Source organism: Ammospiza nelsoni, chromosome 15 (genome assembly GCF_027579445.1).
Source record: "Ammospiza nelsoni isolate bAmmNel1 chromosome 15, bAmmNel1.pri, whole genome shotgun sequence".
Classification (NCBI taxonomy): Eukaryota; Metazoa; Chordata; class Aves; order Passeriformes; family Passerellidae; genus Ammospiza; species Ammospiza nelsoni.
In genome coordinates, this window is record NC_080647.1 from 18,097,604 (window position 1) to 18,115,992 (window position 18,389).

General features: G+C 50.1%; 1 protein-coding gene across 1 annotated transcript in view; it reads right to left on the reverse strand.

Annotated features, from left to right (window-relative positions):
• LOC132079830 (vascular endothelial growth factor receptor kdr-like) overlaps positions 1–18,389 on the reverse strand; it is a 130,288-nt gene that overhangs the window by 84,862 nt on the left and 27,037 nt on the right. Inside the window, exons 2-3 of the mRNA XM_059482649.1 lie at positions 8,782–8,878; positions 4,823–5,025 (exon numbers count right to left, since the gene is read on the reverse strand). Coding sequence (XP_059338632.1) covers positions 4,823–5,025; positions 8,782–8,878 — 300 coding nt within the window. The remainder of the gene's footprint in view (positions 1–4,822; positions 5,026–8,781; positions 8,879–18,389) is intronic.

Genomic DNA, 18,389 nt, shown 5'->3' on the forward strand with positions numbered 1-18,389 from the left:
GCACAGCCACTTTATCTGCAGGGCACACAGCTCAGCAGCTGCCTATCTCAGCTGGCCCAGGTCTGGCAGCAAGTCTGCAGCCTCAAGAAAGAAGAAATGCAGCTCCAGCTCTGTTCCCACTGGTAAAATCTTGGGAAAAGTGAGCCAAGGCCCAAAGCTGTCATACCCAGCCCTGCAGTTCTGCTTCTCACTTTCTGATTATCTCTGTGAACTGTCAAGAGGATTAGGGAGGCAGGAATCAGCTTCAAAGAACATCAGAAGCAAAATATGATCTCATCTGAGGGGCACTTCTATGCACTTCCAGCCTCTTTAGATATCTCATGGTGGGAAAGGGATGAGGCCAAGGGGCTGCTCATCCCTGGGCTGAGGCTGATGTGAACTCCACCCTGGTGCAGCACTTGGACCACCTCTCCTCACTCTCTTGGACCACTCTCTTCACTCCTGCCCTTCCCTGGGGCTGACCAGCAGGGAGATGCTCCAGCAGGACAAGTTGTGCTTGGATGCATTGCCCTATTCCCTCTGGAATGGCCTCAGCCATTCATGCTCCCATAAAAATGTCTGTCTTGCTTCAAATTTGATTTCCAGTCCTTGTGCTCTGGACTCCTGGCAGGGCTGCACTGTGGCTGGTGCCTTCATGGCTCCCACATGAGCTTTACAAGGAGCCAGAACTCAAATTTTCTGTGGGGGCATTCTCTGGATTTCCTGTGCTCTTGTGAACACCAGTGCTGAGAACCAAAGAGGTGAAGGCAAATCACCCTCAGTCCTGTGTTCCTCTCTCACTACCACTGAGGTGGTGAAACACCAGCAGCTGATGGCTCTGGGTGGGGACACACTGCTCAAATGTTCAGTGTTTAATTGTCCACTGTTAAAATGTTTGTGTGTTCAAAGTGACCCCCCTGGAATGAGCAGGAACTGGGGAATCCACCCTGTTCTGCTCAGCCCCAGTGGGCAGCCAGCCCTGGGCTCACACACAGCATTTTGGGCCTGTTGCACTCAGAGGAGGTGGGACTGGTGTTTCTGAAGTAGTTATTTGAGAAGCAGCTCTATCATGGCCATAATTATTTCAAGAAATAGAATAACAGCCCTGCTTTGCATAAAAGATGAAGGATGTTGCTGGCCCCATACACTGAGGAGGTGCCTCTCTTTGTCCTGCAGCTGTGGCACAGCAAATGCCATTGGGGGTGGGCAGCAATCCCAACCTGGAAACCTGAGGAACTTTTCCAGACACTCTTTGTGAAGATGTGCCCAGCTCCAGTGACCTCAGCACTAAATTCACACAAGGTGGAGGCAGCAGGACTGGGTGGGCTCGTTCCTTGCTCTGATCACTGACTCATGGGTACAAAATGTGCAGCAGATCCTTGACTGTGACCCAGGGGCTGCTGAGGGAACATGGAGCTGAGGCAGGATTTGAGCCAGGAGCTCTTCCAGCTGACCCCCCCAGGACTCTGACTTTGCTGACACTGACAGTATTTCAAATAGCTGAGAGCTGCAAGTCCTGACTCCTGTCTAGACTGGAGCCTGGGGTAGCCCTTTGGGAAGGTGGAATGAATTTTTTTGCTTGATGTGCCCTTTTCTTCCTCCTTCTCTAAGCCATGTTACATTTTCTGTGTGCTGGGAATATCTGTGTGTATATGTGAGACAGGAAAGGCAATGGGGTGTTGGAAATGTGGGATGTGGGAAAGATATGGAATAAGGGGTGGATGCTGACCTGGTTTTGTCTGGGATAATTTTTTTCCTAGCTGGAGCAGTCCTGTGTTTTTGATTCAATATAATAATAAAATGGATAACACACTGTCAAGAGGACTGTCTGTATTTTCACACACCTGCCCTGTCCCTTGGCACAGGGATCCCAAAGGCTGCAATAAGTGGGGATATTCCTCACAGGGAGGTTTCCCTGGTCTCAAGGGGTAACTGCAGAAGGCAGAGGGAAGCAGATGCTGTGTCTGGGTGGCTGTGGCAGCATTTCCCATGGAGCTGCCACTGCAGTGTGGGACCAGACCCTGCCTTTCCCTGCAGAGATTATCCCTCAGAGCTGAGGTGGAATTAACTCAGTTGAGACCTCCCAACTATTTCTGTTCCAGCCCTGGGCTACTCTGTATTTCCAACAGGGAGAAGGGGTTGTCTTCCTTTTAATGATGGTCCTTGGGACTTGCAGCTGCAGCAGGAGGAAGAAAAGGCTTCGGAAACAATTAATTCAGGATGAAGCTCCTGAGCTGTGCCTCCCTCAGCGCCCAAGCACAGCTGAGGGGTGGCAGCTGCCCCTCCTGACCCCAGGGACGAGCAGGGTCACAGCTCCACCACCCCACAGGGATCTCTGTGAGTGCCAGGTCCTGCCAGAGCTCCCAGAGCCCTCCAGGGAGGCTGAGAAAGCAGGAGCAGCACAGGAAATAATGGCCAATAACAGGGCTTCCGATACAATCATGTTCTCATCTCGGTGTCAAGCAGCCGGCCAGGAATTAAGGGAAAATACCATTCCCTTCCTTTTTTGGCAATAATGGCTTGTAACCTCAGAGGAATCTCCAGCCTTCAGGGGCTGGCTCCACATTTTCTGCCTGCACCTGGCTCAGCCTCACAAACACCCCCCTGAGCACTTTCTCTCTCCACAAAACATCCACAGAGATGAGCTATGGGCCTCACCCTTGTCTGGCACTGCCAGGATCTGTGAGTTCCCTCACTTGGAGACAGCTGATGGGATTCTCAGTGCTGCCCAGACACTGCTGCAGCAATTTCCTTCAAAAGGCATGTTTAGATATTGAAGAAAGCCATAGGTGTGCTCTGAACTCCTTGTTTAAGTCCAGAGCAGTTTCCTGGTCCCCAGGACAGCCTGCTGGCTTCTAACAAATATCCACAGGAACTGAATGGCAGGAAGAGCATGCCCTGAGGACAGATCCATGCTGAGGTATAAATAGCTTCATTTCACAGGGCCAAGCAGCTTCCTCAGCCTGGCAGGGCAGATCCCAGCAGGAACCTGCAGCTCCTGGGGCAGAGCTGTGCTTTGGGGTGCACAGGACAAGCCAGAGGATTTTCCACCCACTTTTCCTTCCATGGCTTTTCAAGCACAGGAGTCTGAGTAAGAGCTTTTAGAGCAGGGAGGACGTGGGACACAATTAAAGTGCACCTGAGAGGGTGATTTTGTGCTGTTTGTCAGGAGAACCTTGGCAAGCAGGAGCACATCCTGCCTTTTTTTTTTTTTAGATCAGCTCTGTTCCAAGAGCATCCCTGGCGAGGCATTTCATTACTTGGGATATTTTCTTCAGGAAAGTGCTCAGGCAGTCCCAAAAGGTCCAGAACGTTTCCTGCACATGCTCCTGCCACAGAGTAATGAGGGGCTGGGTAGGCAGCCAGGGCACTGAATCTGGACAGAGAATGGAGTTTCCTGGAGCGTGGGACAAGCTGGGTTAACAATGTTGGACCTGGGGCATCTGAGCTGGGTGTAATGGGAAAAGGAAACAGCTCAGCACAAGAACCAGGGTGGATAAAGCAACCAGAGCACCAAGAAAAAAACAGAGAGAGGAAATAGAAAGGGAGAAAAAAAATGACTTCAGGAACTAAGAAGTAATGCCAAAAAACCACTTTCCAATTAGAGGAAAACTTGCTGGGAAAGCAGGATAAGGGTAAAATGGGGCTGTTTTCAACAGGCAGGAAAGTGTCACCCACATGAATGGAGCAGGTGTGTTCACCTGGAGGTGCAAAAGCTGAATTTAGCTGTGTGGGCATATCAGAGACCCATGGGAGATGGAAATCACTTCTTGTGTTGCTTCACCATCATTGGCAACACCCCGAGACCCTGAGTCAGAGCTGAGAGCAAAGATTTGTGTTTTCTGGAGGTGTAGGTTTGCAGCTCTCTTCAAATACCATCAGACAAACTCACTGCCTCTGCAGCATTTGTGTAAGAGGATTCAAAGAACCACAAATTGGCTTTTACCAGGAAAATGAAATTAATTCACATGATTATTTGTGGGAAAGCGAAGGCTGAGCCTATCCAGCACCAGAGGAGTTCATGTCATCTCCTATTCAAGGCACTAAAAGTCATCTCCTTCATCTGAGGAGTCACAATCTCAGCTTGGAAGATCCAAGATGATTCAGTGTTTAGTAATGCATTTGTCAAGTAGATTTGAAAAAAACTCAGCATTTGGGGGGAATATTCTAACAAAAATTCCTGTTATTGGAATGGTGGTTCAATAGGTTGCATTCACTTAATCACAGAGGACCATGCTCCTCTGAAGTTCCTGCTTCCATTAATTCCTGGATCTGAACTCAATGATTCTGAAATATGGGGGAGAGGGAGCTCAAAGGGAACAAAAATGAGCAATGGGACACTTTTTACAGTAAAATATGTCCAATGCAGTCACCCAGCTCTGCTAGGAATGTCTCACAGATATAGGGACAAACGTGTAGGAGGGGAGGAATTGCAAAGTATCCTGCTGGGAAGGTCCATGCCTGGGGAGGAAGGGAAAGAGAGAGGGTTTTGGCATTCAGGATGAATCTTTGGAAAAGCAATGTGACAGCAAAGTCCTTTAGGATTGAAGAATTTAGTCTTAAAAGGAAAGGAGGTTTGAGAAGTATCTGTTATTTGGGACACTAAACTGATGGGACAATCCAGCTTTCAAGTCCTGGAACTGAACAGGATGGGTAATCTGGTTCTCACATCCATGTCCCTGAGAATTCAGCTGCCATGAACACCCAGATGCATTTGGTCTGTTCAGAGTGTCAGAGCTGCTGCTCCCTCCTGGGCCAGCAGAGAGATGGAAGCCCCTGCACTGCTGGTTCTGCCTCAGGCAGCTCCCAGAGCCCACCACCATTTGAGAAGCAGAATCCTTACCTTGGACAAAGACATAGATGCTGGCCACGAGCCGCTGGTGCTCGGGGGTGCTGCTGAGGGCACAGCTGAGGTAGCCGGTGTCGTTGGTCGTGGCTCTCCTGAGGACGAGCTGGCTGCAGCCCAGCCCGGGCGCGTCGCGGCAGCCGCTCACGTGCACCCGCGGGCTGTCCTCCCTCAGCTGCCAGCTCACCGACGGGGCTCCCCTGCCACCACAGCACATCCAAATCACACTGCATTCAGGCAAAAATGGGCCTCCTTCCTGGCCACTCCTTCCCACTGCTCCTACCACTGTCATTCCCAAAAATATTGTAAAGGTTGCCGAGACTGCGACAAAATCCCCTTCCACCCATACTACACTATGAAAGACATTCTAGGATTTGTACTAATACTTTCCCTACTCATCTCCCTGGCCCAATTCTCCCCCAGCCTCCTAGGAGACCCAGAAAACTTTACACCAGCTAACCCACTAGTCACCCCTCCACACACCAAACCTGAATGATACTTCCTATTTGCACTTCCACCCATCAGAAATTGAGCTGGATCACCCCACACTGTTCTCCAGACATTCCTGAAATGCTCCATGGGAGCTGCAGTAACTCCTGGAGAAAAGTTTAATTTCTCTTCTAACACACCGCCTGAACACAAGTTTGTTTCTATAACACTGTATTTTAGCCACTTCAAACATTACAAAGCATCAGATAAAATTATATGTTTGTTCAAGAAGGAGGATTTTGCATATTTTAACTGCTAAATTAATGTATATTTTCTTGCACTGAGGCTGCATGGAGAGAGGAGGATATTTATGTAATTTTTCATCACCTTTCTTGCTTAATCAGCAGTGACTCAGTCTTGATTTTTGTGAAGGGCCTGAAACTAATCAGGTTACAAGTCTGGGAATATCTGCTCAGGACACATTTTTTCCAATTCCCCTTGTGGCAGCAGCCAGACCATCAAGCCAGGAGGGCAGAGGATGAGACATTCGCCCCAGCTGAACCCTTCTGTTGCTGGATCTCTGAGCACACCTCATGAAAAATGCAATTCCATGGAGTTCAGGACAAAAAGCAGGGCCTGGGTGTCACCTGCTGTGGGACCCAGAGCTCCCAGCTGATCTGAGTCACAGCTGGATGTGCTGGAAGCATCAGGGCATGGCAGCAGGAGCTCCTGGAGCTCCCTCTGAGGGCTCTGGGGATGGACCAGAGCTACCACACAGGCCTAGGAGATGAAGATGATGGTCTTTTTTGTAGCAAACTGGTTTTTAGTGTGGAAACAGGTGGGGTGGGGGTTAATCTCCTGTGGATTTTCCTGGGGGAAAAGTTGGTGTGGGAGAGAGGGAGTTGTGTGTGTTGTGCTGGAGAGAGGGAGTTGGGAGTTGTGTGTGTGTTTGCACTATTCCCGAGAACAGGGGGTTGGCTCTCCCTTCTCACTCAGAGAATTCCCACTGGCATTTGCTGGGCTGAGGAAGGAGTGAGACCCCCGGACTTCTCCAGCTCGGTGCTGCCAGGGAGAAATCCAGCCCAGACACGCTGACCCAGACTGAGATGGCAATGCCCAAAGTGTGAAATTCCCAGTTAGCCAAGGACTCAGAGTTCCAGTGGCCTGCAGGGGTGCAATAGGTGCAGTCAGAGCCCGTTTGCCAGGACATCCAGTGACATTTCCACAAACATCCTCTTGGCCCTCGTTCCTGCCCGTCCCCCTGTCGCCTTCCTGGAGAGGAGGCGGACGTGGAGCCCTTGAGGTTATTCCCAGCACCAGGCTGACGGGAGCACTGGAAAAGGGGGAATATCCTCTCTGCTGAGCAGCCTCGCCCTTGTTCTTGGATGCTCTGGTGGTTGGACAGCCCCACCCCACGTCAGAGCAGCTTCCCATTGTCCTTCCGAGCACCCAGAGCTCGGGCCCACCCTACCAACGTCACTGGTGACTCCAGGACTGGGATTGCTGGTCTGGAGTAGGGAACAGAGCCAGTTCACACGGACACAGCTCCCAGCACGTCACCGTGTCCCTGCCCCTCGTCACCCACACCCCTCTGGTGTCCATCCAAGCTCTGGTGGCTCTGCAGGGCAGCACTGGGAGTTCACACCTGGGCTTCCTTAAGTCTTTCTCCCTTAAAATACATTATCCTGGTGGAAGGTGAAGCCTTTGGCTGTTGCTTTGGGATTTTCACACATCTGCCAGAAGGGAGTGGCAGCAGCAGCTTTGGCTCCACTATCACAAACCAGGAAATCTTGGCCAAGAACCCCAAAAGCTCAGAGTTGAAGGGAGGATGGACATTGCCACAGGCCTGCTGGGGCTGTGCCCCGTGCTGTGCCCCACACAGCCCAAATGCCCGTGGAAGCACAAAGAATTCCAGAGTTCCCTGGGCCAGGAGCTAACCCATGAACGCGGCAGAGGAGGCAGGAGGGCAGACATCCCCAGAGGGGCTGATCCAGGGACTCTTGCATTCAGAAACCACACTTTCCTTCTCTTCCCAGGTTTTGAATCATGGGAACCAAAGAGCTGAAGTGCTCCAGGCCCTGGTCCCATGTTACACCCCATGCTCACATCCTTTTGTGTTTCTCAGACCTGTCATGGGGATTTCTTGCTTTGCATCCATAAAGCAATGTGAGACTGAAGTGCTCATAACTCTTTCAATTATTTATTGATTTGGTGATACAAGAAAAGTAGGGTGGTCCTCCAGATTAAAAAGGTGGGGGATGGAGAACTGCTGGGAAATGTTGATTTAATTGGCCTGGGGCACCCCAGGGACTTTGAGTCCATACAGGTTTTATGGAGAGCACCACTGAGATGTTAAAAGACTGCTCAGACTTTATTGCCATCATGTTTGCTGTTTGCCAAGCTAAAAATACCACTGGAAGGTTATTGTGACCTCCTAAGCCACATGGCAAGCTGGAGGGATTTGGAAAAAAGCTGTCTCACACTCCAGAAAACATCCCAAATTTACACAGTCTGAGCCCATTCACCTTTCACTATAACAAAGAATTAAATAGTCTGGGACAAAAATCAGAAGGGATGTGTCAGCGAAACCTAAAGCTTAGATTCATCTTCCCATCCAGGTAGTGGCGCCAGCCAAGGGAACCTTGCAAGAAGGTGTAAAATCCATTTGTGTGTGTGAGAGAGAATGAAATTGTGAGAGTTTGTGTTACCTTGGGCTTTTTTCCTACAACACTCTCAGAGAAAAACCTGAGAAATGTCCTCTGGCAGCAGTGAAGTGTAAAAATCCCACCCAGAACAAGTAACACCTCCATCCATCTCAGTCTGAGGCCTTTTGTGGGACCCAGCAGCTGCTGCGTGTTCTGGCACAGCAGAGTGCTCTGGGTTTGCTCCTTCCTCATGTGTCAGCTGTGTCCCTGTTCCCAGAGCATCCTCTCCCTGTCAGCACCAAAATCCTGCTGGTCCTTGCATGGCTGGTGGCGCACATTGGGCCATCACTGAGGCACTGCTGTGATTTACAGCAGCAACACTTTGGTCTTTCACAAATCCTGGTTAAATTTGATTTAAAGAACATGTTATGTTTAAACTGGCTGGGGCTTTGAATGTACACACAGTGACTGCTGCTTATTTAAGTGCCTGTGATGGGCTAGGTGGCAGTTCCTGGTGATCTCTGTTGTTTCCTAATGGACAGGGAGCAAAGAAGTGATTTTACCTGCAGAGGAGCTGAATCTGTCCCTATTTCAGAGAGGATTTCCAGCCATGTCCTCAAGCACAGCTCATCCTACTCCCACGAGCTCTCCCCTGTGCTGACTCAGGGTTTTGCCTGGGCCCCTGAGCAACACAACACAAAGAACTTGGCCAAGCTGACCCCAGACTCTGCTCCCTGCTCTGTCACAGCCCATCCAGCTCCCTCCACACAGCCCCAGCTCCCAGCTGGCCCAGCATCAGGCTCTGCTCTGTCCTGGGGCTCTGCTGGGCCAAACCAATCAATACAAGGACAAAAATCCAGCATTTATTGGAGCAATCCTTACCAGCATTTTATTTTTAGGGTGTCTCCTGGTGAGATGACGATTTGGTCCTTGGAAATGCTCAGCCTTGGTTTTTGAAGAAGCTCTTCCTCAGCGAGACCTGACCCCAAAAAAGGAAGAAACCATCATTAGTTTAGACGGGCTATTCTGTGGTGTCAAAGCAGCACAATGCACTCGAGACAAACTCTTTGTTTTGTAAATAGTTCCTAATTTGGGGGCCCACACAGTGCTGCATTTATGCTTGGCCAGGAGATGCCCTCAGTTTGTTTTTGTTTCCTTTATTCCTCTCTTTCTTTTCTGACACCAAGCACCTGCATTTGTGCCAGTAGTGTTTTGAGCCAGCTTTATTACTGAATTGTTGCAGATTTAGGAGAACAGATCTGTGTCAAAAGGATTTTGCACACATATAAAAATGGAAGGAGTCAGGTCCTTGGGAAGTAATTTGATGGGTGAGCTCATACATTACATTTTAATTAATGGGAGAAAACAATAATTCTGGGGAACAGCTCTGTGCAGCAGCTGTGATATTAAAGGCAAATTGAAGACCTGATGTTTCCCAAATGACCATTCCCAAATCCTGGATCTGAGCTGAACCCCAGGCTCTGTGGGCACTGTGGTTGGGATAATGCTCCCAGGGGAATCTGTGATTTTGTCAGGGCTCTGATGACCAGGGGCATTAATGACAGCAGTGACAAAGGTCTCTCTCATCATCTCCTGGCCCAGGAAATGTCTCCTGCCTGTGGAACTGTCCCCAGGGACAATCTGTGTTCATCTACAATGAGACAATGTTCAAAAAGTGATACTGAGAAGAACCAGAAGTGCAGGTTGGCCAGGCTGGTTGCTTTGTCCAAATTCAAAGTAACATAATCAAGGAGAGGAGAAACCAGGCTCTGATAAGGATCTCCACTTCCAAAGCTCTGACATTAAAGCTGTGTTTTCTTTCCCCTCCTGCTCTTCAGATTTCTCTCTTCTCCTGTGCCTCAAACTTGATAAGGCAAGTTTGAAATCCTGAAATCCTCCCTGGGCTCCCAGCACGGGCATTATTTGCAGCAGACAGGGAGATAACATATCTGGCAGAGAGAGAAACACTAGGCTTTAACTTTTCAACTGCACAAAGCAGTGATTTTCCTGCTCCCACCTCTCTGCTCTCATCTCTGAGCTGCTTGATTTCAGTAAATTGCTCTCTGCCTGGCATCAGCGTGGGCAGTGACTCACTCCCACTTTGGAGTCTCTGGCTTCTTCCAGGAGCTCTTGGAGCTCCTATCAGGAACTCAGCAGGTGCCAAATAACCTCATGGCACCACAGAGTCCTCCAGAGGGGATCCTGCCCGGACACCACGGTGCTGGACTGCGCTTGGAGCCCCTGACCCTCCCTACAGACCCTGGCTGAGACTTAGAACCAGTGCTGGCCACCAGAGACAGATCCAGCCCACTCCCCCTGTTCTGCCACTGCTGCTCCATCTCCAAGGTCCTTGGAGTCTGCCCAACCCCAACTCCCTCCAGTGGCTCTGTGGGACATTATTTAGCACCTCCAAGCTGCCATTGCATGGCACGCTGGGCAAGCAGAGCAGCTGGGGCTTCCAGCCCTGCAGTTCCCATTTATTTGGGAAGCACTGCCATTCCTCAACACCCTCAGGATGGCACACACAGGGAGCAGCACCACATTGAGCTGAGAACCAACAGAAAAAGCCCCAAACTCTGCAGGAGGAGCCACTGCCAGGCAAGCCCATCCTTGCTCTTGGCTCCAAGGCCCCTCTGGTTTCCAGGCAGAGCCAATTCCCACTGGGAATGGGCTGAGCTTGGCACAGGTTCTTTCATGGTGCTGAGGCATTTCACAGCTCCCTCAGACTGACTGTGCTGAGCTTTGCAAAAATGCTCCAGGATATGGCCAACAGCCTCCAATTTGTCGGTCAAATGCCATGAATTTGCCAGCTGAGGGGGGCTGGGGTCCCTGTAGCTCTCCCAGGACACTGCTCCTCCCAGGATCTGCTCTGGGCTGTTGATGCTGTGACTTCAGCCAGGACTTAGAAAATCCTGGGGTTTCAAACAAAATTGTTTGTCTCCTCTTGTGCCTTCTTAGGGCTTAGGGGGGGCTCAGCTGGTGCCTCTGGAGCTCTCATGAGCAAGTGTGGCACTGTCAGAGGGTCTGGGGTCAGAGCCTGAGCTCTGCTCTGACTGTAGAATCTTCAGGCTTTTACAACATTTGACACCATTCTTGCTAAGAGAAAGAAAAGTATTTTTCAATTATTCTGGTTTTGCTTCTGAGTTACTTCTTGCCCAAAGTTTATTTTGGCTTCGGGAGCTGAAGAACAGAATAAGCAAAGTGGAATTTCAGTGCTTTTCTACTCCACGGAGGACAGGAGGAGAATTCCTGTGCCACACACATCTGGTCTCTGCTGGCAGGTGACAGAGGGTTTATATAAACACAGCCTGTGCCCCTTCTGCCACACCACTGCTGAGTGGGCTGGGAAAAGAACATTTTGAGTGCAAAACAGAGAGAGTTGTAAGGGCAAGGTCAGGCTGTGCTAGGGCAGAACACCTAATGCCAAACTGACAGAGTGAGACCTCACAATATCCCTAACATCCCCTGGCCCCTTTAGAGCTAGACTTGACTTTTAGGAGGCAAAGCCCCAGGGTGTGTTGGATGAGGAGGATGGATCTGCTCCACTTTCATATTTGTTCTCTCTGTCTGAGGAGATTCATGCCTTCATGCAGGTGTTAGGATGCTGCAAGGGAGAATCAAGCACATTCCTGGCAGTGCACCCCCTCTTTTCCACAGCCCTGCTCCCCAGCCTTTGTCCCTAAAGCCAGGACCCACAGCCTGCCCAGGGTGGGGAGGCAGACCTGCTGGGCTGGGTCCTGCTGCAGCTGAAGTGCTCTGATTGCACTGCTCAGATTCCAATGCCCAGGCTAAGAGAACATTGTCCTCTCCTCCCTGATAAATAAGTTTGGTCCTGCTCTAGGGCTACAAGGGACATAAAATTAAAAGCGAGCCATCATTACTGTGTCATGACCATGGCAAAACTCCTTGTGAGAGCCACAAGAGTCCTGGGTGCCACAGCTGTCCCTGCCATCCCCTGTGCAGCTGACCCTGCTCTGGGTGTGCTCCTGGTGCACATCCTTTCCTAGATGCCCTGGCATGGTTTGGGATGAGGTGCTGGTGTGACAATCCTGCAGGTCTGGCAGAGGCTCTGCCTCCTTCAGCGCCACAAAGGGGTCTCAGCAGCACAAAGGGGTCTCAGCAGCACAAAGGGGTCTCAGCAGCACATCCCCTGTGTGAGCCAGGGGGAAGGACAGGCTGCTCAGGGGAGGGACACCTCTGCTCAGGCTCCTCACTCCCTGACCTGCCTTGGCTGCTGCCAGCACACATTGGCACCAGCAAGACAAGAGCAGCAACTCCAGCCTGGAGATGCCCCTGGAAAGAGCCCAGGTTGTCAGGACCCAGGACATCCCTCTGGCTGTCCTGAGCAGCCCAGACCCCTGCCAGGGGGCTCAGAAACCCAGGCACAGAGCCCAAAATGCCCCTGTGAGTTTGATTATGACCCATGGAGCAAGTTACCAACCTTAGGTGAAGATCAGCAAAGCCACAACAGTTTAAGTAGAATAATAGCAAATTTATCACAAGGTGAAAAAGTAGATTTTGGGGTTTTTGGTATGGGGGTTCAGGAGGCAAGATGGAGGGATCTGGGTGCGTCCAGCCTTTCTCCTTCTTCTTCTTGGCCTCCATCTTCTGCTGTGATGGTGGCACTCACAGATTGGTTTAGAGTAGAAGCTCACTGTCTAACACAGGTGATGGGTATTGGAAAGTAACTGTAAACATTGTACATGTAGTTTTTAGTATAAAGACATAACACTGCCCTGGGGGCAGGCAGAGTGCCTGGAACTGTCCTGCTGGACAGACCTCGGCAGGGCAGGAGAAAGAATTTTACAGATAAGAAACAATAAACAACCTTGAGAGCGAGAAATGAAGAGCCCTGACTCCTTCTTCAAGCACCAGGCTGGGAAAAGAGACTTTGGAACTCTTCTCGGGGTCACTCTGACAAGCTAGAGATCCCGACACAGGTGAGGACAGAGCCTCTGCCCAGAGCCTCACTGCACCATTTCTGATCTGGGAGTTCATTCCTACCTCCAGTTCAGGCTTTAACATTCTGCTCTCGGCGCTGAAAACCGCAAACACAGCACAACCACAAATCCTCGGGAGCCAAATGTGAAAGGTTGACTGATACATTATCCAGGGGAGAAAAATATATTGAAAACTGCTTTTCCTGGGATAATCTGATTTTGCAGCAGGGCCAACATTAAACATGGGAGGCTCCCCAGGCAGAGGGTAATGGGTGACCTCCCTCACCTCTCTGTCAGATGGTTTCCAACTCCATCTCACTTGGCACAGGGAGATCCCTCCCACGCACAGCCTGATGCTCCATACTGGGCCCAGCAGTGAGAGTGGATAAAAAGTATTTTTAATCTCTGTTCTTAATTGTAACAGCCTTCCTCCAGGCATCCTCTGGGCACTGCAGCTCTGCCTGGCACAGCCCTCACAGATGGTTGTGAGCCTGGCTGTGCCTGGGTGGGGCTCAGTGACAGCTCAATGTGGTCCCTGATTAAGGATCTGGGGATCCCTTTTGGCCACAGGGAGAGCTGGGGGAGCAGAGCCCACAGAGCCTTTGCTTCAGATGGCAAGGAAATCACAGAGAGGGCTGTGCTGGCAGCAAAATGAGGCAGGTTAGGGCAGGGATGGCATGAGGGTTTGGGCACACAAACAGCTTTGTGCACATGGGTGAGCTCCATGGACTCCTCACGATGTGAAGGCACTCCTGTGCAGAGAGCTGGGCCCAGGGCACCTCAGGGCCCCTTGGAAGTCAGAGTTTGGAGCTGATTTGAATCAGGGAAGGAGGAGGTGACAGTACAGAAAAAGATGACGGGTTTAAAACTTCACTGACAAATTATTATCCTCAAAAGACACATGGGGAATTGAGAGAGCAAACAACCTGACCCAAAGCAGCCCCCTGAGCACGGGAAATGGGAGAGAGGCACTCAAACCACAGTAGGTCTAGAGGGGAAGTTTTCCCCAAGCACTTCTGACCCACAGCTGCATTCCCCATCATGGGGGCCTTTGCCCTCTGCGTTGCCTCAGCGTTTAAAATCTGTTTTGCCATTGCTGAGGATGCTCCTGTGAGCTGTGCTTGCCTGGCAGAGACTGGACCAGAAGCTCCAGGAACCCTCAGGAACACTGGGGCTGTCCACACACCACACCCTGCCCTGTGACCAGTGAGAGGTGACCACCAGAGACAGGGGGGTGCAGAGGCAGAGCTGTCCCCTGCCCTCCTCCCAGGAAAACCTGGGCAGGGCAGACCCTCCAAACCCTGCTGCAGAAATGACTCCCAGGAAAGGACAATGCTCTCCCCTCCCAGCTGTACACCTGGAAATGAGCAGGTGTCCCTTTCAAAGGGCATTTTCATGCTTCTGTCCCCAGGGAAATCTATTTTTGCTGGAATTGGAGAGCTCAGGGATTCACTGAAAAGCCATGTGTGTTTAAACCAATGGCCTGTAATCATCTTAGGATTTATTTCAAGGTTACCCCCATGAAAAGAGAAGGCACCACAGCACTGCCAGCATTATTGGATCACAAGCCTTGCAATATTTGGTGTTTTTATTAAGTCTTCAGCTCCTGGAATCAGCTTTCATTTGTTACACTCAAGTGGTTTTCTATTATTTTAAAGGTTTAAAAAGACAGTAGCAAATAACTAAAGAGACTCATCTCCACCCCTCTTTTTGTTGTGAATTTGAACATAGGATTTTTGATTCTCCTCGACTTTAATGAAATGTTTTGTGCTCTCTATGCACAATGCAAGATCTTCTAAATGAAATGTTATTGCTGCCATTGACTTTCCCAGCAGAGGGGAAGGGAGGCTCTTGTGGGGAAGGTCTTGGCTGTAAGTCAGAGACAAAATCTCAATTTTTGTCTTTTCTGCTGGCTGCTGAGTTCTGTACTGAGGCACTGATGGGAACTGAGTCAATGCAGAGGGCAAAGGCCCCCATGAGGGGCTGCAGGTGGGGAATGTGTGGGTCAGGACTGCTTGGGGAAAACTTCCCCTCTAAACCTACTGTGGTTTGAGTGCCCCTCTCCCATTTCCCGTGCTCAGGGGGCTGCTTTGGGTCAGGTTATTTGCTCTCTCAATTCTCCATGTGTCTTTTGAGGATAATAATTTGTCAGTGAAGTTTTAAACCCTTCATCTTTTCCTGTGCATCTCCACTGTGCTAAACCACTTTTCCTAGAGGAGGAGGAGGTGAGAAGGGGTTCAGCCTCTCACCACCTCTGTCCAGGACTCTCTCCCTTGCCTGCTATTCCAGCTGAACTATTTATAAGGAAAACGGTTCATCAGCTTTTAAAGATTTTCTATTTCCTTTGTTTGTTTGAGGGGAATGGTTACTAGAAGCCTCTCTTCCTGTGGTTTTCCATGTCAAAATAACCAGGAGTCCCCCAGGGTGGCTCTGCTGTGGGTGGGCACAGAGCTGACAAGCTCCAGGCCAGAGCCAAAGCTTCCCTTCCTGCAGAAGCTGAAGAAGTTCATCCAGAATTAAATTAGCAATCACAAACTCATCAGGAGACATGGCAAAGGTTCCTTCAGGATATTCAAATGCAAGTGTTAACCCAAGAGTACCTCTGGCAAAGCAACAGGATTCCTGTTCCCATTGATTTTCCCAGCCAGGGAAGGCAGGATTTGCTCAGCTGAGTCATGAGAGAGGGGAGCAGTTCCCAGCCATTCCTCTGTGCCTGCTGCAAATGGAAGTTGAGTGTGGCTCAGCCAGAGGCAGCAGTTGGGGTGTAAATGATCCAAAGTGACAACAACGAAAAATTAAATCATTACTCTGGAGCGGGGAGACGTCAACAACAGCGCAGTAAAAACAACTGCTAAGTGGAGAAAGTGTTTGCAGATAAGATAAGGCTTTGACCCAGCTTTTGGGATTTGTTCCTACAAGGCTTTTCCTCAGCCACAGATGCATCAGCATTTCCTGCTTAGGTGGCACAGGGTCGCCCTGGTTTCCTCCTGCAATCAGCAAGGCCACCTGATTGCTCTGGGTGCTGACACACAAGCCCTGTGACCTCTCCTTGGCTTTTCTGCAACCCAAACATCACCTTTGGGGCTCACCTGCACCTGCTGCAAGGCAGCCCCTGGAGTTGCAATGCCATGGCCTTTCCTGGCTGGCTGTGACCTGGATCACTGGATCAGCTGCAGATTTATGGGAAGGGGTCACAGAAAGCAGCTCCAGGTCAAAATTGTTTGGTCTTGGGCAGTGGCAGCTCATTAATCAGGGCCATTGTTTCCCTCTGACACCACAGAGAGTCCCAAGGAGTGCCAGGGATGTCACCAGCCCATGCTGCTGCTGAGCTGGGGACTGAGGGGACATGTCCTCACTTTGGGACTGGCTGATAAGCCAGGAACTCAGACCTACATGGAAAATAAACATGAAATCTGGGAAAGGAGGTGGCAACATCTGCAATCATCTGCCAGGCACTCAAGCACAATTTGAAGTATTTAGGAAATGTGGTAATCTCATGTTGATGGAAAAAAGGCTGGGAATGTTGTTATTTCTTGATCCAAATTATGGCAATTCCTCTGGGAAAGAGAGGACCTGGCACATCTCCATGATTAGGAAATATGCAGACCCAGTGGGAACAAGATGCACAAAAAAGGAGCCCTAAAGACTCTAGGGGGAAACGAAAAAAATCCAAAAATGTGAGGTATGAAGCTGTCTTTGCCTCTCCCCCCAGCGTGGTCTCCTGAGAAAAGCTGCAGGGCTGCAGATCAGTGTTTCCAATGATTCCCAGACAGGATTACTTCATCAGCGCTCCAGACATAGCTTTCCTTCCTCCTCTGGCCATCTCCAGGACAGGGCACATTCCTCAGGCCAAGCTGGGGGTCAGAGGAGTGAGGGCACCCAGGGGCTGTGGGATGAGCCCTCAGGAAAGGGGAGCAGCCCTGGCCAGAGCTGGACACAGCTCTCTGTGGTCCCCCTGCCCACCCCAGCTCTTCCCCTCCTCCCAGGGGGCTCAGGGAGCACTTCCTGCACTCCAGAGCCATTACAGCATTTCTCTGGAAGTGAACACAGCCAGGATTTCTTCCCTGTCTCCAGAGCACTGGGTAGGAAAACAGGAAGGTGGAAGGAATGCTCAGAAGGGGGAGTGGAAGGACAGCACCAATTTCTGCTCCCTGGGACAGGGACAGGACCCAGGGAATGGCTGGAGCTGTGCCAGGGCAGGTTTAGGTTTGAGATCAGGAAAATTCTTCCCCCCAGAGGGTGCTGGCACTGCCCAGGGAATGGGCACAGCCCCGAGGCTGCCAGAGCTCCAGGAGAGTTTGGTCAATCAGGGTGCGATTGTTGGGGGGTCTGTAGCTCAAACTGGATGATCCTTGTGGGTCCCTTCCATCTCAGGATATTCTGTGATCTATCTCTGCCTCCTCTGGGCTCTTTCCAGGCTGCCCTGTGTCCCTGTGCCATCTCAGCATTGTCCCCCTAGGTGAGCTCCTGGTGGTTTACGTGAGTATGGATGGAGAGAGCTGGAGGCTTTTATGGTTTGTCAGCCCAACTGTTCCTCACAATTACAAGCTGTGGTTCCAGCTTGTCCAAACCCTGCACTGAGCTGCCTTTAATCTAATCAGAACCCCTCTCTGCAGGCAATTTGTATGTGGTGAGTAGTTACTGTGGATGCTTAGGAAGGAGCACTTTAAAACACTTCTAGTTTAATTACTTTGTTATTTTGAGGAGTATCATCAGATCTGCTCATTTAGCAAAGGTGACAGGTGAAGCTGAGGAGTCATCAGCTGTAATTCATGGGCTTCATGTGTGCAGCACTAAACACTGCTCACTCACATCAATGGGATTGGATTTGGCACCTCTCGAAATTTCTCTCCAACTTATTTGTTTTGTACAGCTGCAAATAATGAAAGCAATTGTTGGGCTGACTCAGTTCCAAGAACTATTCCCCAACCTACTCATGTACACAGAGAGGATCAGTCAGTCTTGAAATCCATCCTGAGATGAGCCAGCTCCTCCCATGCAAAAACAAGCAGTAAATCTCTATAGATTCACCAGTGATTTCCCTCCTGGTCCTACCCAGCTTCACTCTTTACACTGGACTTTTTAGCCTGGAATAAAGGGCTTGCCTACACTTTGGTAAGATGCCTACACTCCAGGGTGGATGTTTTGTTGAGGAGAGTAGACTTCTTAAAAGTTAGAGCTGTAGTAGAGAAGTTTTCAACAGGTTTTCTATACACTTTTATACCTTCTTTATAATTTCTTTTTGAAGTGACAAGAAATCAGATTTAAAAAAACACCAACCCTTCCTTTTCTGTGTGGCTGTGATAAGTTAATATTAATTTTTTCCTTATTAATCAGTTATTGGCAGGCTGGAAATCTCTGTGGTGGTTCCTTTACTGTGGTGGCACTTCCCAAAGAAGGGGACAAGGTGCACCAGGAGTGATGAACTGCAGGTGGGACACAGAGAGATTTGAGGCAGGTTTTGTCTCTCTGAGGATAAGAAACTGCCTTATTTCAGTGTTCAGGGGCAATGCAATAACCAAGGCAGGCATCAGCTCCTAACTGAGCCCA